This window comes from Dendrobates tinctorius, unplaced genomic scaffold (genome assembly GCF_039654945.1).
Source record: "Dendrobates tinctorius isolate UK_male_01 unplaced genomic scaffold, ASM3965494v1 ptg000256l, whole genome shotgun sequence".
Lineage (NCBI taxonomy): Eukaryota > Metazoa > Chordata > Amphibia > Anura > Dendrobatidae > Dendrobates > Dendrobates tinctorius.
The window spans coordinates 2,063,883-2,083,905 of record NW_027361923.1 but is presented as its reverse complement, the minus strand read 5'-3'; the positions used below and the strand labels follow the sequence as shown (position 1 = coordinate 2,083,905).

The following is a 20,023-nucleotide window of genomic DNA, read 5'->3' as shown; positions in this document are numbered from 1 at the left end:
GGAGGCAGCGGTTTTTTTTTTTCTTTATCACTAAATTGGGGGACACAGGTAACCATGGGCGTATGTTGTTGTCATGAGGAGGCTGACACTAGGCAAAAAAAGAATTAGTTCCTCCTCAGCAGAATACACCCACCGACAGACACAAAGCTTGTCAGTTTTAGCTTAGTGTCAGTAGGAGGTGGACCTGGATCTGATCCCAAATCCGTTTTTTTATCCTTAGGTCAACCAGTTGTATGTTATTAATCTTTTCCCTTTGCTTTTCAGATTCTTCTTTTCAGAGTAACAGGGTGTAAAGTCTCACCCTGTTTTCCCAAAATAGAGACTGAGAGGGGTTGTGGTGCCGTCTACATTGTCCATTCTGTGGTCTGCGAAGCAGGACCGTTCCCTCTGACACTTCAAGCGTGTCTCAGGATCGATCATGTGGGCCGTTTCTTTGCCTGTTCCCCACCCCAGCTCTTCCTAGGAGTGGTGCCAGGAGGAAGATGTTGGCCACTTCTAAGTGACCCTCCCCTCGTCAGGGCGACACCATCTTCTGGACTGTCTGGGACCACGATGGTGTGGGAAGGAGGATGGTTATGCTTTTTCCAGTGACCCCTCTCCTCACCACTCATCCAGACAGGTACCGTTTTCCTTATTCTTTCTTCACAATCGCTCTTTAGGCAGAAGGGAGGCATCCCAAAGAGGAGATCACGGCGCTCCCCCTCCTTCTAGCATGCGCCCACCAACGCGTCGATGTGGGCCAGCCGCCTCCAAACAAAAAATGTAATCCCCGGTATCTCGATGCCTACTAGTTAGCCACGGCCCCCCTCTTGCTTGCAGACCAATCAGTAATTGAGAGTTTGTGCGCTCCTTTCATAAAGTCTATGCCCCCGCAGAACGCCAGCCAATCAGCGCCCTTTCCGACCTATGGGTGCAAGTCTTTCATTTCAGGTCGGGTTGGTTCCTGTCCCCCTTGCAAGCGCCAACCAATCAGTGCACAAGGACTCCAGCATGCTTTCCCTCCTATGGGAGAGCTCCTTTTTGGATTTTTCTCAACGTGCCTTGCTTAATCCTGCCCCTTCCATCCCCTTCACTCTGTCATTGCCGGGAGTCGTTTACTCCTCTCCACATGACGCGGTTCCTACTGCTGGACCAATCTCCTTCTTATCCAGGAACGGGTAGGCTCTGTTTAGTCCTCCTCAGTATCCTCTGAGCATCAGGGAGTCCCTGGCCTTACAAATGTACAGACCCAGGAAGTGTCGCTCCCACCCCTCCCACACTATGCCTGTACCCTCTGCAAAAAGTAGTGGCCAACAGGTCAGGCCTCATTCTTCTGCCCAGACTGCAGCCCTTCTACCATGCAAGTCTCACTAGAGCACCCCGCCGTTTGGGAAGTTAGCACACCCCCTGTGGGCTGTTGCTATTTCTCAATCAGTAACTGACCTAGCCAAAAGGTATCCCTGTCTATGGTACAGGTCCTTGAACGTTTACCTAACCTTTCAGCCGCCTACAGCTTTCCAATAGTTTCTCAAGAAGAATCGAAGACTCCCTTCCACCACCCTCAGCATGGTAGATCAATGGTAAGGTCCAAGAATCGGGCACACTCCAATTTCTCATCTGGCTCCCCTTCTCCCTCCACATCCTACAGGATGCCCTTGGTTTCCCATTATGCCTCCCCGGAGGGGGGCCCCTAGTGGTGGTCTCAACTCCCAGTCTGATTCTGACCTTGACATGGACCAATCTTCCAAATGCCAGGATATGATTGAGTCTTCAATTGGCTGTCAATCAGACCCTCAATATTAAGGACGAGGAGAGTCCCCCTCTGGACCACTCTGGCTCATTCAAAAAGCCTAATTTCCCCCACTCGGGTTTTTGCCAATCACAAGGAGTTTGGAATCTTCACCAAATAATGGGAGTACCAGGAAAAGTGCTTGCCAGGCAAAAGGAAGTTGGATATTTTATATTCCTTCGGTCTGGATTTCCTCAGAAAATGGGCAGAATCCCTGGCTGTGGGCCCTCCAGTCTCTCACCTGTTTGCCAAGATGGCCCTATCACTCCCTGAGAGAAGTGCTTCCCTCAAAGGCTCCACTGACAGATCTAAGATCTAGCCAAGTCCGCCTTTTAGGCTGCTGGTGCTTCTATCTGCTCTGCCTTCGCTTCCACCTCGGTAACTGTCAGTTTCCGCCTGGGCAAAACATCTTTAGCATGGTATTTTATCAATGGCCTCACCAGGTGAGCAAGCTGATCTTGCAGATCAGATTGCTCATGCAGGTAAATATTTGCTCGCCACGTCCCTCAATGCTGCCAGCTGTTCTGCTCATGTTACTAGCAATATTGTAGCAGAATTCTCTGGCTCAAATCCTGGAATGCAGACCCTACGTTCAAAAAGGTCCCTTACCAAGGGGCTTACGTCTTTTTGGTTCTAAGCTGGAACAGCTCATCTCGGATGCCACTGGAGTTAAGAGAACCTCTTTTCCCCAGCCTAAACACGTATGTCCTTTTACAGAGAGACGTTCTCTTCAGTTTCGTCCCTTTCGTCATTTCTCCTCCTCCAGGACCTACTCTCAGCAAGGCAGGTCACCTGCCTGGCGAGACACCAGGAAACCGTCCTTCAAACCAGCCCCAACATGGCGCTCTAATAGGTCGCTCCGCAAAATCCTCTGATGCCTGATCCAATAGATTCTCCTTGGCAGGACAGGTCCAAACCTAGGAATCCTCTCAAGGTGCGTGGTCTTTTCTGGGACACGTGGCTCTCCATAGTTGATGACACCTGTGTCAGGGACATCGTTACAGGATAGAATTGTCTTCTCTTCCATGCAGACTTTTTTTTTCATGTCCAGTCCTCCAAGGGTTACAGCTCAGATTCCCGGCTTCTTCAAAGCTATTAATTCTCTCCTCCGGATAGGGGTCATCATACCTGTTCCCTCCCAGGAACGCTTCTCGGGTTCCTATTCCAACCTTTTTGTGTTCCCGAAAAGGATGGCTCACTCGGCTGGATCCTGGATCTCAAGCTTCTAAACAAGCAGGTGCCGCATCCGCCATTTCCAATAGGAAACACTCCGCTTGGTAATTCCCTCCATGGAGTCCGAGAAGTCCCTCTGCTTGGTGGACATTCAGGACGCCCATCTCCATAGCCCAATTTTCTTGACGCATCAGAAGTTTCTGCAATTAGCAGTCCAAAGGGGAGCACTATCAGTTCACAGCTCTCCATTTCAGACTGACCATTGCTCCCAGGGTGTTCAAGAAGGCCAGGGCGACTGTCATGGCCATTCTTCCTTCCAAGGGATTGTAGTTATTCCCTACCTGGACAACCTACTGATCAAGGGCTCATCCTTCCAAGACTGTTCAGAGAGCCTTCAGGTCATCCTGGAAACTCTTACCCATCTAGGCTGGGTAATCAAAACAGCAAAATCCTCTGATCCCGATCCAGCACCTAGTTTTCCTAGGCATGTTGGTTGATACCGCCCACTTCTCCCAGAGGAAAAGATTTTGGCACTCAGTCTGGGGATTCAGTCCCTAAGACGCCCATCTCTTCGACTCTGCATGAGGATTTTAAGGAAGATTATTGCCGCGATGGAAGAGATGCCTTTTGCACAATTCCATTCCTGTCCCCTCCAGCTGGCCCTTCTGTCAGCTTGGGACAAGAAGACTTCTTCCCTGGATCGTCCCATACTCCTGCCTCTCTGAGTGAGGCAGTCTCTGGCATGGTGGAGTCTCTCCTTTCGGAACAGAAGAACATTCCTTCCCCTCCACTGGCAAGTTGTCACGACAGACACCTGTCTCCTCAGATGGGGAGCGGTCTTCCTTAATCACATAGTACAGGGTCGCTGGAACACTCGGGAAGCCTCCTTTCCCATCAATCTACTGGAAATGGAGCCATCTACCTCTCTTTTCTACACTGGCAAGACCGACCAGTCCGAATTCAATCCGACAATGCCATGTCTGTGGCATACATAAACCACCAGGGTGGGACTCACAGTTAGTCGGTCATGCTAGAAGTATCACGGATTCTGGCTTGGGCCAAACAGCGAGTGCCAGCGTTCTCAGCGGTCTACATACCAGGTGTGGACAACTGGGCTGCCGACTTCCTAAGTCGTCAAAGTCATCTGTGTTCAAACAGATTTGCCAGAGGTGGGGCACTCCTGATGTCAATCTGATAGCGTTTCAGATGAATCACAAGATATCTCAGTTTGTGGCCAGGTCTCGCGACCCCCTGACAATCGGTTACAATATCCTGGTCATTCTATGGATCAGTTTCAACTTCTGTACCTTTTTCCACCCCTTCCAATGATCCCCAGACTCGTCAAGATGATCAAGGCGGAAGGGGTTTCAGTCATTCTGGTGACCCAAGACTGGCACAGAAGAGCCGGGTAAGCAGAGTTAGTCAACCTGCTCACAGATGTTCCTTGGAAGCTCCCAGACCAAAATCAGACCTACTCTCTCAGAGTCCCCTCTTACACCAGAATTCTCAGTCTCTCAATCTAATGGCGTGGCCATTAAAGCCAGAGTCCTGATAAAGGCAGGCTTCTCTTTTTCAGACTATGACCAGGTTGAGAAAACCATAGTCTTCACGGATTTATCATCAGTCCTGGAAGGCCTTTTTTCACTGGTGTGAAGACAGACACACAACTCCCATATTTTTTTTTCTCTTCCATCTATTCTGGCATTTTTGCAATCAGGGCTAGAGTCCGGCTTGTCTCTTAGGACTCTCAAGCATCAGGTCTCGGCACTCTCAATCCTGTTTCAACAGAGTTTGGCCTCTTGCCCGCAGATCAGGTCATTCCTTCAGGGAGTTGCTCGTCTAGCACCACCATGTTGTCCCCCCCCGTTGACCCGTAGGACATTAACCTAGTTTGAACGTTACATTAGGGATCCCCCTTTGAGCCCATCCAGGATATCTTATATTCTCTTCTCTCTTGGAAGGTTGCCTTTTTAGTTGCAATCAGTTACAATAGACAGGTATCGAGATTAGCGATTGTCACTTGCAGCTCCTTTTTCTTGTTTTTCACTAGGACAAAGTGGTCCTTTGTCTGATGTCCTACTTCCTTCCTAAGGTGGTATCCCCGTTCCATATCAATAAGGATATTGTTCTTCCCTCCTTCTGCCCGTTAACCATCCATCCCCTGGGAAGGTCTCTCAAAAGCTGGACCTAGTCAAAGTACTGCATTTCTACCTCTCAAGGACCGCATCCTTCAGAGGATCGGACTCCTTGCTGATCATTACCGAGGGTCACCAGAAGGGACTCCCTGCCTCCAAGTCTACTATGGCCCGTTGTATCCGATCAGCTATTCTACAGGCTTATTGTGTCAAAGACAGACCACCCCCTCCTGGTATGAGGGCTCACTCCACTAGGGCGGTGGGGGCCTCCTGGGCCATTCGAACCAGGCTTCTGCAAACTAGATTTGCAAGGCCACTACCTGGTCATCTCTTCATACATTTGCAAGGTTCTGTAGGATACATATCTATGCCTCAGCTGATGCCGGCCGAGGTAGAAAGGTGCTACAAGTGGCGATCGCCTGTCGCCCGACCTCATTTGAGCAAGATATTCTGTTCCCTTCCTTGGGACAGCTTTAGTACGTCACATGGTTACCGGTGTCCCCAAATGAAGCGATAAAGAAGGATTTTTGGTACTCATTGTAAAATCTATTTCTTGGAGCCTTCATTGGGGGACACAGCAGCCACCCGTTTTTTGGGGGGTTTTTTTGCCTATAAGGAGGAGTTAATTCTTTTTTTTCCTAGTGTCAGCCTCCTAGCGACAGCAGCATACACCCATGGCTACCTATGTCCCTCAAAGAAGGAAATAAGAAAAATATTTATGGTACCAAAAATCCTTCTTCTCAAGCCATAACATGAGTGCAACAAAATTGCAATTTAAGAAAAAAAAAATCTGCCACTTTTTTTTTTTTTTGAGGCAGATTGTGGGGTAAAAACATTTGGCAGAATAATTCTCCAGCTCACTACAATTTCTCAGATACGAAATTCATACAAATATTTTTTTATTCGTGGAAAAAAAAAATTCTAAAGCCTGTAAATTTCTAAGACTCGTTATCTTTATTAAATATTCCTGTTGATGGAGCTGCCGAATGAGGGTTTGCTTTTTGTAGGGCAAGCTGACTTTTTTTTTTTTTTAATGGCAACCATGCTCGCACCACTTATATGCCACGGTAAGAGACTGACGGCGCCGGCGGCCTTTAAGAGGTTAGCAGCAGCAAAAGGTGCCAGACCCAGTCCCTGCTGTTAGAGACAGATGCTGGTTAAGGCCATGTTCACACGTTCAGTATTCCATCAGTATTTTATTTGTAAGCCACAACCAGGAGTTGGTGAAAAATACAGAAGTGGTGACGTGTTTCTATTATAGTTTTCCTCTGATTGTTCCACTTCTGGTTTTGGTTCACAAATACTGATGTAAAATACTGACCAAATACTGAACACAGCTGGCACCTGCCCTGAGTGCGGTGGGTGCAGAAGGCATCAGACTTGCGGCTCATATATTAAAAGGAGTTGACTGTGACCAGATAACACCTTTAAAGTGCGGTGATGATAATGTCGATGAAAAGTTTTTTGACCATGCAATGCTTGTGGTCCGTGTACAGTTAAAAAGTCCAGTTCCTAGTATGTTGGAGCACACGATCTAATACCTGGAAGAATTAGGGAATCACACATTTTTGTGCAGTTTGCCTTTTATTATTATTTTTATAGTATTAGTCATTTATTTTTTATATCACTATTTCTCAATAGGAGAAAACTGCAAAAATTCCTAAGAGAATAATATATAATGCAAACAAACACGATACAACTAATATAAAAAGGACTAATGTGTTACTGGCTTTCCCAACTCAGAGGTTACAAAAGAACAGAAGAACATAATTTCACCTTTTCAATGGCTTGAAACAAACCGAGGAAATGAGCCGCCCTTTCTCTGACACCAGATTTACTCCGACCTTCTGCGATTTCTGCCCAGAACTGAAATTCATCCGATGGACTTAGAATTCCTGTAGAACAAAATGAAATGTTTTATATGCTGTCATTTATATAAAGAAATGTGAACGGCACAGCTCCGGGGACACAAGGCTCATTAAAACTCCAGGGACCTGGATGACGTTCAGCATGGATAGGGCCAGCATCCAAATTCACCATGTAGAAAAAAAGAGCATGGCACTCACCATCCCAAAAAATGTCCTTTATTGTAGATACATATAAATCAGAGGCAAGGAGGCTTTCAAGTGGAAAAGAAAGATTTTTGGTACTCCCCGTAAAAACTCTTTCTTGGAGCCTTCATTGGGGGACACAGGTAACTATGGGTGTATGCTGCTGTCGCTAGGAGGCTGACACTATGCAAATAAAGTAAAAAAACTGGCTCCTCCTCCGTAGCATACACCCACTGACAGGCAGGAAGTACCTCAGTTAAGTGTTAAAGCAGTAGGAGAAGCAACCAACAAACTCCACATATGTACCGGCTCAACAACCAAGGCACGTATGCCCAAAATCAGTACAAACAAATAGGGAGGGTGCTGTGTCCCCCAATGAAGGCTCCAAGAAAGAGATTTTACGGTGAGTACCAAAAATCCTTCTATCGCTTCATTGGGGGACACAGGTAACCATGGGACGTCCTAAAGCAGTCCCCAAGGGTGAGAACAGAAGGAATGCAGAGAAAAAAGGACTAAGGCCGGCCGGTGCGTAACCGCCGCCTGTAGCACCTTTCCTTCCAAGGCCTGCATCGGACTAGACATAAGCATGATCTTTGTAAGATTTTGCCATAACATGCAAATATGACTAGGTCCCGGCCCTGCAACCTCTAAAGCCGAGGCCTAGCAAGATACTGCTCCAGGATTTATCCAGAGTATGGACCGGAGAGGGGCAGGAAGGACCTACAGAAGAAAGGACAATGTCTACACTAATGTGGAATGAAAAAGAAACGGAGGACGGCAGGATAATGCTGCCAACTCAGAACTCCCCTGATATTGTAGCCAATAAGGCTAATGGAACCAAATAATCGTACTTGCGCCACCTGAATCAGATCTTCAGAAACTGTCGTAGAAACTTGAGGATGCAGGTTTTCTTGCCCAAAGCATTTCGAGAGTGACCTGATGGGAAAAACTCCAGTCCCTTTCAGAAGTAGGCTTCAAGGTCATGGCGTTAAACTTAAACGACTATGAAACTGTGGCGGAAGAGAGACCTTGCGGAAGAATATCCGGACGGTCTGGACAGCCCCCGGAGGCGTCCATAGGCATGTACACCAGCTCCAGGTACCAGGTCTGACTTAACAGCTTGTAGTTGTCAGGACTACTGGAAACCGGTCGGACTGATTTTTTTTTTTTTTTTTGACTCTTGTGATTAAGGGAAGAGGAGGGAACGAAGAAGCATCTGAAACTGGGACCACAGAATCACAAGTGCATCGCAGCCGACAGCCATCGGATCCTGGAACCTGGTAACGTACCGAGGAACCTTTTGGCTCGTTCGAGAAGTCATTAGGTGGGCATCCAGAATGCCCTACCTTCGACAAATTTAGCCGAAGACGGCGGTGTTGAGAGACTACTCACCTGACGCTAACCCCGGATGATACAAAAAAAAAAAAATAGGCTTCCTAGTCGTCAACCCCTGGAATGTGGACGGCTGATATGGCGGGGACATGGTCGTCTGCCCAACGCAGTATCATTGCTACCTCTACCCTGATCCGTGAGTTGTGAGTCCCACCCTGGTGGCTTATGTTCAAAGACATACTGATAGGGAATTTAATTTGTGAGCGTCATCGGGGACTGCGATGATGTGTGCAAACAGTAAAGCGCTGCGGAATGTGGAAATATGCCAGCTCCATACAAAAATAAATACTATTATTATTACTACTATGCAAGCCACAGCTGTGAAAGTCCACCTGACTGCGGACTGGCTTTCCTGCTAGGAGAGGCTGCCAGCGGAAGAGGGCAAGAAGAATTGCCTTGATGTCCAAGAGACAGATGGGGAGGAGGGTCTCATGAACATTCCAGCGACCTTGCGCTGCGAGAATGAGGAAGTCCGCTTCCCAACCCTGAAGACTGGCATCGATGTTGAAGATCTGCCAGCAGAGCGGGAGAAATTACCTCCTGTGCAGGGCAGAGACGGACAGTGTCCACGAAGAGAGGGACTGTGTGAAGCTGGGCATAAGACACCGTTTCTATGACCGCCGCCATGACCTCTGTGAAGACCGTGGTAGCGGATGCCAGGCTGAACTGGAGTGCCGTGAACTGGTAAAGATGGTCCTGTATCGCAAAACCGAAGGAACCTTCGATGCCGTACACAATAGAAATGTGCAGGAAAGCATTCTGGATGTCTACAGAGTAAAGTCCCCCTGCTCCATGGAGGGGAACACCGAGCGCAAGGACTCTGTTCTGAAGAGCGAATCCGAAGGTGGCAATTCAATGGCTTGAGGTCAAAGATCGGTGAAAGAAACGTCTTTTTTCGGGAGCACGAAGAGGTTTGAGTAGAAACCAGAAAAGACGTTTGTGCCAAGGAACGGGTACAATGACACCTGAGCTTAGGCAGGGACGAGACGGCTTGGAGAACCCATGAGAGGGTTGAATTGGCAGGAGGGAAAAATGTCTTCCTGGGGCAAAGAAAATTACATCTTGTAGCCGGGTGTAACGATCACCCTGACCCTGGCGTCGTCGACCGCCGACAACCAAGTCTCCGAAAAAGAAGAAACCTGCCTTCCACCCTGGAAAGAAACCCAGGTAGGGGTGACCCATCATTAGAGGAGAATCTATGATAGGGGGATCCGGAGGACTTAGAGACGGGTCATAGGCCTCCAGTGAGAAATAGCTTGAAGGAAGGTTTCCTTCTTTCCCTTTGTGCAGGAGAACGGTCCTGCTGGACGGAACTGCCCGAGGAAAGGCAGAGAGGTGCTTTCACCTCTGGTGGCGTCAGAAGGGATCTGGACCAGCTTGGTCCAAAAGAGCTAGATCTGCTAGCTCCTCTGTAGGAACCGCCTCCATAATCCCCCGGCGAAGAATCCTGGCCCAGGGCGATATGGCTTTCAGCACTCAAGAAGAGGCGAAATTAGGTCAGAGAGAAGTGCAAGAGAAGCAGTAGGAGGACAACAAAATCAGCCTTAATACAGGTACAACATGTCCAGAAAAGGACCACCCTTATATCACATAAATAAACGCGTATTAACTAAACAAAAACAGAGCCAACTGGCTAATAGGGTGGGTGCTGTGTCCCGCAATGAGCGTCTCGGAGAAAAGGATTTTACGGTGAGTTATCACAAAAATCCATGATTCTCCTTCGCCTCATTGGGGGACACAGATACTGTGGGACGTCCTAAAGCAATCCCTGGGAGGGAGAATTGACTCCCCGATCCAAGCTACATGCACCTCTTGTTTAAAAGGTGCGCCACCGCTGCTTGGAAAATCCTTCTACCCAGGTTCGCATCCGCCGAGGCCTGAGCATGGATATTATAATGTTTGGCAAATGTGTGCAGGCTGGACCAGTTTGCTGCCTTGCAAACCTGTTCCGTCGAAGCCTGGTGCCAAAGCGCCCAAGAGGCGCCCGCTGCCCGGGTAGAGTGCGCTCTGATCCCTGCTGGAATCGGCGTGCCTCTAATGCGGTAGGACTCCTGAATAGTCAAACGACTCCATCTGGCTATGGTCGATTTTGAGGCAGCGAGTCCCTTCCTGCGCCCTTCGGGGAGCACAAACAGCCTGTCCGTCTGACGAAAGGGTGCCGTCCGCGACACGTACCTCCGGAGGGCTCTTACCAGGTCTAACGTGTGAAGAGCCATTTCCACACGGTGCACTGGACAAAATGAAGGCAAGAAAAATCCTCATTCATGTGAAATGAGGAAACGACCTTCGGCAGAAAAGGAGGGGCTGGTCTGAGGACCACCTTATCCTTATGGAAAGTGAGGAACGGAGCTCGGCAGGATAGGTCCTCCAGCTCTGAAGCCCGCCTGATGGAAGTGATGGCCACTAGGAACACCACTTTCCAGGAAAGGTACCTCAAAGAGATATCCTGAAGCGGTTCAAATGGAGCTTCCTGCAGAACACTTAGGACCATGTTAAGGTCCCAGGCGTCCATGGGTACCTTACAGGGAGGTACCAAGAGGGAGACTCCCTGAATGAAAAGTCTTCACCTGCAAAATGGTAGCAATTCTGCGCTGGAACAGGACGGATAAGGCCGATATTTGTCTCCTGAGGGAACTTGGGGCAAAGCCCAAGTCTAATGCTCTATCGACTGAGCTATCCGGGCTCTCTAAGCCCGACTGGAGAAAAGCCAAGATGTTGGGGATCGAGAATCTCAGCGGAGAAACACCGCAGCCTGGACACCAAGCAAAGAACACCTTCCAGGTGTGGTGGTAAATTCGTGCTGAAGCAGGCTTCCGGGCGCTAATCATTGTAGCGACCACCTCGCTCCCGAACCCTGCCTGGGTTAAAATCCAAGATTCAACGGCCATGCCATCAAACACAGGGTCCCTGAGTTCGGGTGGCAAATCGGCCCTTGAGACAGTATATCTGGGTGCTCTGGCAGGCGCCAAGGAACGTCGGCGAGCAGCTGCATTAGATCTGCGTCCCACACTCGACGGGGCCAGTCTGGTGCCAGAAGAATCTCCGGCACCCCTTCCATCTTGATCTTTTTGATGACTCTCGGAAGTAGTGGCAGTGGGGGAAATAGACATGGGAGGCGAAACTGGTTCCATGGCAGAACCAACGCGTCCACCGCGAATGCCTGCGGGTCTCTGGCCTGAGCGACATGTGGGCACCTTGGCATTCACTCTGGAAGCCATCAGGTCCACATCTGGAGCTCCCCACAGTTGACAAATCTGCTGAAAAACTTTGGGATGTAGAGACCACTCTCCGGATGCAAGACCCTGCTGGCTGAGAAAGTCTGCCGCCCAATTTTCCACGCCCCGGAATGTGGACAGCCGAAATCACCAAGTGGTTTGCTTCGGCCCACTGAAGAACGAGCCCCACCTCGCGCATGGTTGCTCTGCTGCGGGTGCCCCCTTGATGATTTATGTAAGCCACCACTGTGGCGTTGTCCGATTGAATCCGGACGGGGCGGCCTGCTAGAAAGTGATGAAACTTCTGCAGAGCCAGCCGAATTGCTCGTATCTCCAATAAGTTGATCGAGAGGCGTGCCTCCTGTGGCGACCACCGTTCCTGGGTTGTGTGGTGGCGAAACACCGCTCCCCCACCGAGGAGACTGGTGTCGGTTGTCATCAAAAGCCAATGATCTGGGGGGAAAGGTTTCCCCTGGGTCAGAGAGGAACTGGTTATCCACCATCCGAGCGACTGCCTGACTCGAGAGGACAGTCCGCACCGCCGATCGGGCGTGAAAGAATTCTTGTCCCAGGCTGACAAGAGGGCGTGCTGCAGGGGGTGAAGGTGGAACTGGGCGACAGGTATCGCTTCCATTGCTGCGACCATTTTCCCTAAAATCCTCATCCCGGATCGGATGGTATGAGGGACTGGTTGGCGAAGTGTCCAGACACCCTGCCGGAGAGCTAGCGCCCTTTCCTGAGGGAGAATTACCAACCCCCGGCAAGTGTTGAAGATCATTCCTAGGAAGAAGATCCTCTGAGCTGGCACAAGGGATGACTTCTTTGCATTGCCAACCATCCTATGCGGGCAAGAGTAACTAGCGTGATGTTGACCTTTTCCTCGCATGCCCGTATTGACGGGCCCTTGACCAAGAGGTCGTCCAGATAAGGCAAGACGACTATGCCTCGAGAATGCAGGGTGGCCATGACAACTGCCATAACCTTTGTGAACATTCTGGGAGCCGTGGCTAGCCCGAAGGGTAGCGCTACGAACTGAAAATGTTGATCGCCGATGGTGAAGCGTAGAAACCTCTGATGAGGAGGAAAAATTGGAATATGCAGATATGCGTCCTGGATGTCTATTGAGGCCAAGTATTCTCACTGCTCCATGGCCGATATGACTGAACGGAGAGACTCCATGCGGAAATGTCTGATCCTGATGAATTTGTTCAGAAGCTTCAGGTCCAAAACAGGCATGACAGACCCGTCCTTTTTGGGAAGCGCAAAAAGGTTGGAATAGAACCCTTGAGCTCTTTCGAGTTCCGGCACTGGAACAATGACTCCGTTGTGCGGGAGCGATTTGATGGCTCCCAATAGAGCCCTTGCCTGGGTATCCACCCTGGGAAGCCGGAAAGAAAAAAACGTCTTGGAGGATATCTGACAAATTCTCTTTTGTAACCTGAGGCCACCAATTCCATTCCCCATGTGTCGTGAGCGACATTGACCCAGACGTGGTGAAACCAGAGTAGGCGGCCGCCCACCTTGCTGGTGTTGTCTGGTAAAGGCCTTGAGTCATTTGGCCAACGATCTTTGGGATCTGGATCCCCTCGATCTGGGCTGCTGAGTATGCATTCTCCCCAATGGTTGGCTCTATATGAGACCTGCCGCTCCCTATTCTGGTTGGGGCGGCGTGAGGCGGCGGAATTGGCCGCTGTAGTCCACCCGGGGTTGCGAAAGGCCCGAAAACGTGCCTGAAAACGGGTGACAAAAAAGCGTTTTGACCTTTTGTTGAGGGAGAAACCAGCTCTTTCCTCCTGTGGAGTCAGAGATAAGTTGATCCAACTTCTCCCCAAATAGGTGGCCGCACTGATAAGGCAGGAAAGTCAAGGACTTCTTAGAAGTAGAATCGGCTCGCCATGTCCTTAACCATAGGGCTTTTCTAATAGAAATTGCATTAACGGCAGCAAGTGCCGAGAAATTGTCCGCATCCAAAGACGCATTGATTACATAGTCTCCGGCCATCGCCATCTGACCTGCGACCTCCGAAATCTCTGCAGGTAGATCCTGCTCCTGCGCGACCTTGTTTAATGTTTCTGACCATGATATCAAAGCCTTGGCTACCCAAGTTGCTGCGAATGAGGGAGCGAGTGCTGACCCTGACGCCTCATATACTGAGCGAGCTAAGCTCTCTATAAGGCGATCCGTGGGATCCTTAATTGAGGAAACACTAGGGGCGGATAGCAGGGTCTTAGTGGCTAGGCGCGAAACCGGAGGATCCACCATCGGGGATTCCATCCATTTCTTACGGAGGTCCGGAGCAAAAGGATACTTTGTTTCGAGTGCCTTTTGACCCGAGAAACGCCTGTCTGGATGTTCTCTGTGCTGCTGCACTATGTCCTCAAACACCGGGTGAGAGGAAAAAATTCTGTGCGGGCGCTTCACTTGCTTACATGCCATTTCATGCCCCGTAGCCGCTGCGGGATCATTCTCAATCCCCAAGGTCTGATTGATGGCTTCTATGAGGCTGTCCACTGTTTCACGTGACGCTGGAGTTTCCAGGTGAAGGGGCACGTCTGAGTCAAATTCTGAGGTCTGCTCGCTATCAACCACTGGTGACGAGGAGCGAGAAGCAGAACTTACGGATCCCAAGGCACCGGATAGACTGGGCGACACCGTTTGGATTTGTTTCCCTCGGGTCTGCCTGGAGTGAGAGCGGCCCCTGCAGGCGAGAGGCTCTTGTGAGGTGGAGGTCCCCTCTAAGGCCGGCAAGCCACTGTCCCTGCCCCCATCTGAGGCCTGAAGGGACTCAATTGCATGAACTGTGACAGTGATAGGGCCCACTCTCGGGGGCTTGGCACATTGGTCGCTGTCGCAGGGGAGGACGGACACTGAGGTTCTGTTAGGCGTCGGGTTCCGGGAGCTGCACAGCGGGAATCCCGAGCCTTGTCCTCTGAGGTCTGCCCACACCAGCATTGTGGGTTCGGTCACAGGGGAGGGCTCCTGGGCGCGTTTGGTGTCGCCGGCTTTGCATAACTGCTTGCTCTGCACCCGCGGAAGAGATGCATACTGCTTCTTCGGACATGCTGTATCTGTCCGCTGCTGGGGACAGGGGGAAGGAGGTAGAACCTCATTTTCCCTGTGGTCTCCCGGGCAGCACTTACCCCAGTCCTGTGCCCCCCCGTTCCTGGACGCCTCCGCACAAAAATCACACGCCACCAGCTGTGCGCGGGCTTCTCCACACCGCTCTGCAGCCACTGGCCGGTGGCATCTGACAGCTAAGGGCTCCAGCCCCGGATCTTCGCCGCAGGAGCCCTCCCAGGCCCTCTCCTCACTGACGATCCTCTTCAGCTTCCCAGCTCAGGTATGTGAGGGGGCCTTGACAAAATAGGGTGGTGCAGGCACCCTAGCTCCATCTAACCCCTTCAGGGGGTGAGGAGAGGGACCGTCCGCCGTCTTGCAGCACCGCAGTCTAAGCATTGGTGGAGCAGTGGGGGCCGCACGGACTAGTCTTGTGCCTCTGTACAGCCCATGGTTTCAATACCTAGGGGTGGTCAGGGCTAAGTCCGGCATTGTGTCCCACATCGCGGGAGAGGATACGTGGAGGGACACTCGCACGTGCTCGCCCGTTGATGGTTTGGCGAAATCGGACCCTTTCAATAGGATCCGTTGCCCCTGTCTCATCTTCATAGACTGTAAAAATAAAATAAACAAAGTCTGGGCAAAACGGCCAAGATATGTCCCACGGTGCGGGAGAGGATACGTGGAGACGATACTCAACACGTGCTCGCCCGTTGATGGTTTGGGGAGATCGGACCCTTTCAATAGGGTCCGTCGCCCCTGTCTCATCTTCATGGGAAAAGAAAAAAAAAAAAAAGAAAAAGTCTGGAGCAAAGCCAGAAATGTGTGCCTCCATGGACACTAAGCAAAAAACTGAGTTCCGCCCGCAATAGGGGCGAGGGTGTATACGACGGAGGAGCTAACCTCTTTTTTTCACTTAGTGTCAGCCTCCTAGCGGCAGAAGCATACACCCACAGTATCTGTGTCCCCCAATGAGGCGAAGGAGAAAAAGGCAGATCCACCTTAGAGGGATCGGACCAAATGCAGACACGGTCTAAACTAAAATGGTCTAGAACGTCGAGACGTTTTTGTCCCGGGAAGCGTTTGCCGAGAAGTTCCCAGTGCCTAGAGGTGGTAGCCTCAAACTCTTTGGGAAAAAATGCTGGAGGGACGTCTCACCGCCTGAATGAAACGGAGATGTCCTGAGCAGCCGCATGCTCCACTTCTACTTCGAGAGTTTGAACAATAGCCGAAATAAGGCTATCTACAAAGTCCCGCGTCCTAGAAGTCTGATCCACCTCCGAGTCAGACTCTGACTGAAAAGCTACATCCGACCTGACGTCCGCCTCCGAGGAGGGGGAACGGGTAGAGAGGGGCATTTTGGATGCCGCAGAGGAGCCCGGTGAACTGGATGAGGAGCTAGACAGAGTCTGCTTCCTAATTCCTTCTCCTGATCAGTCCCTGTGAAGGTCGTGGTCAGATGCATGTGAATCACCATGGAAGGTGTTCGGGGCACTGGTGGCGGCAGACAGATGCGGCATACATTCCAGGACCTGTACCAGGGACTGTGAATTTTCTAGTCAGGTCCGAGACTGACGGAGACCTGGCAACAGCCCACTCCGGAGGGAGGGGAGTGCTTTCATCCCGAAAATTGAATCTACTGTCCGGCTGGAGACCGGTTGGGACATGGCAACAGACCACTCCGGAGGGAAGGGAGTGCCGTCCTCCAGGCAGATGCCGAGGGACCTGGTCTCGCTTTCCTAGTTCCATACCAGATATGTCCTTGTGGACATCGCAGACAGGTGCATGCGAAACACCATAAAAGGTGTTCGGAGCACTGGTGGCAGTAGACTGATGCAAAAGGCGCTCCAGGACCTGGGTCATGGACTATGAAACCTCTGTCAGGTCGGATAATGACTGAGACATGGCAGCAGCCCACTCCGGAGGGGGGCGAGTGCTCTCAACCTGGACGTTAGGGGACTGCTATAGGGCAGACACTGTGGAAAAGCTGCAGTACGGGCAAAAACAATGCAGACTGGTCACAAGGCTACTGCTGTTATACGGATGGTGGTCAAAGGATGAGCCGAAGACTGCTGCCAGGGATAGATAAGTCCCTATAAGGTAGAAAAAAGGCAACCAGCCTGGGCTGGTCCTATCTGAACCCGAGATGGCGCTGTCGCTGCTCAGGCTGCAGTGTCTCTCAGATCCGGTGCCGGATAGAGATGGAGGCCTGCTGAGCCCGCTGGAGATGCACAAATCTCCGTCCGCTGCTACAGACAGAGACACACTGCCTGCTGTGCCCTCTGGGTCCTGCGGCGGATGGCGACAGACAGTGCACAAATCCACAGATGATGCTAACTTGCAGGCCTTGAGACGCTATACTGGGGTCATGTCTCGGGTGACAGGGAGAGAGGGCTAGAGAGGCTCACTCACTGACTAAAGAAAACAACGAGGCCATCGGGAGGGGGAGTGGCTAAGCCCAAGGCGCATGCCGATTGGCCTGGAAATGCTCAGGGCACGCACTGATTGGCCGAGGGACACTGACTGGCTTGAGGCTGGCAAGAGAGAGTGGCTACGTGGCCGGGAGAGAAGGCCCAAAGCCGGGGGCTCAATTAGCAGAAGGAACCAGATAGGCCGCGCCATCTCAGGCTAATGTGCCGGCTGGCGAAAAACCAAAGAAAAGAGCCCCTCCTAGTGGCTGACCTGACACAGCGGGGGCGCCAGTAGTGACTGGACCTGCCAGGGAGACAGGTACAGCGCCATGCTGTCGGTGGGCGTGACCCGGCCGGAGCTGCGCTGGGAGGCGTGTCCTGGACGTAGCCAGGATTATCTGACCCAGCGCCGCCTCCCCTCGGGCACGAAGGAGCGCGAAAGATGAAGCCGCGGCCTGATAGGCTAACAAGCGGAGGAGGCATGTGCGACCTGCAAACGGCCCAATCGACGGCACCGGGGATGATGCGCAGAAGAAGGGGGGGTGCCCGGCGGTGGAAAAGAGCGAGATAATAGGATGGCACGCCAAGGGTTGTGTCTGGCATAGAAGATGGCTAGGGAAACTAAACACGCCAAGCGGGGGCGTGTCTGGTCAATAAAGGCGGCTGATAGGAGACATGCCAGAGAGGGGGGCGTGCTACTGACTTAAAATGGCCGAAGAGAAGAAGAAAGCCTGTAAAATGCCGGGGCCGCGCGCTATGAGAAAAAAGGCGCGCAAATTGAACCTGTGGACTAGGGAGGAAAGAGGCTGTCTACAGCGGGGACCTATACACCGGTAAACAGGGGAGCTGCTGCTGGAGGAAGCTGCTGTGGGGGGGCTCGCTGGCTTACCACCTGCTTGAATCCGGCTCCTCTTGATAGATGATAGATGAGGATTGCATCCCGAGCCCTCGGAAGTGAGAGGGTCCTGGAAATGAAGATCCTCCTTCCAGCACCGTCTCCGGACGGTGCAGAAGACGGTATCGACCCCTTATTAAAAAGGGGGAAGGCCACCACCGGTGACCACCGTCTTCCTCTCAGCCCTCTCCGAGGAGAGGGGTGAGGAGGGGATAAGGCAAGGACTGGCCACCGAGAGTCACCCTGAACCACCCCAAAGGGGGGACAGGGGACAAGTCCTGCCAGTGGGTCCAAGAGTGGGCGATGCGGGTGACACTACACTGCTCTCTCGGTCGCTTAAATGTGGGAAAACAGGGTGAGCAATCTGCACCCTGTTACCCGACGAGCTGTATCTGAAAAAAAAAGGGAAAAGGATTAATAAGTTCACACAGAAACCTGTGAAAGAAAAAACACTGCGGATCTGGTGTTAGATCCAGGTCCGCCTCCTAAAGACACTAAGCTTAAACTGAGGTACTTCCTGCCTGTCATTGGGTGTATGCTATGGAGGAAGAGCCAGTTTTTTTACTTTATTTGCATAGTGTCAGCCTCCTAGCGACAGCAGCATACACCCATGGTTACCTGTGTCACCCAATAAAGCGATAGAGAAACGCGTTTTCCACGTGAAAGCCTCCCTGCCTCTGTTTTATATATATCTACAATAAAGGACATTTTTGGGACGGTGAGTGCCATGCTCTTTTTTTCTACATGGCGTTTTATATGCTGTATTCACTACAGCAGGATAGCTCATCAATGAAGAAAACACTGAACATTTATTTGCACTCACATAGTTTATAATGTATATGCATTTTTTTTTTTATTAAGCCACAACCCACCTTGCAGGTCATCTTCTCCTCCAGTCCTCGGGCTGCCTCTGCTGGTGACGGTCCTCCTCCGTAGCACACTGCCCAGCCCGGCCTCCAAGTCACTAAGCAAAGTCTGGAGTTTTGGGTCAAACTCCTTACTCCATTTCTCATCCTTAATAAATTAGTAAGCAGAAATAAATAATTATTCTGAGGAGTTAGTGTTTTTTGATCAAACCACGTCAAGGTGTACCCAACTATGGATGGTCCCTAACCACTATATGTCCTACCTTTCCATGTGCCGTGTATGCCACTTGCGACCAGGGCTCAGCACCCTATACAAGGTTTTAATTGTGAGCTTCGCCTGGTTTCCTTTTAACTCCCCATTCAGATGAAGCTGGTTTGGCACATGGAGGTAGGACCATCCATAGTTGAGTACACCTTGACGTGATTGCATTGCTTTTGCGCCTTTATCAAAAAATGCTAAGTACCTTGCGCTTTTCACTTCTACATCAATATTGGAGCTCATGTATTCATTAGTCGCAGTGCGTGGACGCATCGTGTATGTGGACGTGGGGTGTAGTCTCCAATCAAAATGCAAAACCTTGGGATTGGTAATCTCACAGTAGGTGGCAATTCTCCATCATTAAATGTTTTTCTTGCATTTATTCTGGTATTGCTTCTGTATGCATCTGCCCTCTACTCACCTTGAGTAATAATGGAGCAAATATTTGCCGTACGGCCTGGTACAGCGTATTAATAGGAGAGTCTAACATGGAGGAAACTAGGACGTTTTCATGAAGGTTGTCTTCAGTGATGACCTCTGGTCGGATTTTAAAGAACACAAGAACCTTCTCCTTGGTATCTCCAGGTTCAACCTGCAAGGAAAGAATCAGAAACACATCAGCATAAAGTAATCACAGTATATACAGCAAGAAGTGAAAGGAGTAGAAATGGAAAATAAAAATCAAGGTATTAAATGTTTCTAAGACCACTCACCAATTCATCAACTCAATACAGAACTTTTATTGGCATTCTCAGACACCACAATGGAAAGAAAAGCTCATTATCTTCCCTACAAGGTCAA

The 20,023-nt window shown here is 50.7% G+C and overlaps 1 protein-coding gene across 2 annotated transcripts in view; it reads right to left on the bottom strand.

Moving 5' to 3' along the window:
• The window catches only part of DYNC2H1 (dynein cytoplasmic 2 heavy chain 1), a 537,791-nt gene that overhangs the window by 511,393 nt on the left and 6,375 nt on the right, over window positions 1-20,023 (bottom strand). For both annotated transcript variants that reach the window (XM_073558365.1, XM_073558366.1), the window contains exons 2-4: window positions 19,644-19,814; window positions 18,970-19,111; window positions 6,853-6,971 (exon numbers count right to left, since the gene is read on the bottom strand). In XM_073558365.1, the coding sequence (XP_073414466.1) occupies window positions 6,853-6,971; window positions 18,970-19,111; window positions 19,644-19,814 (432 nt within the window). The remainder of the gene's footprint in view (window positions 1-6,852; window positions 6,972-18,969; window positions 19,112-19,643; window positions 19,815-20,023) is intronic.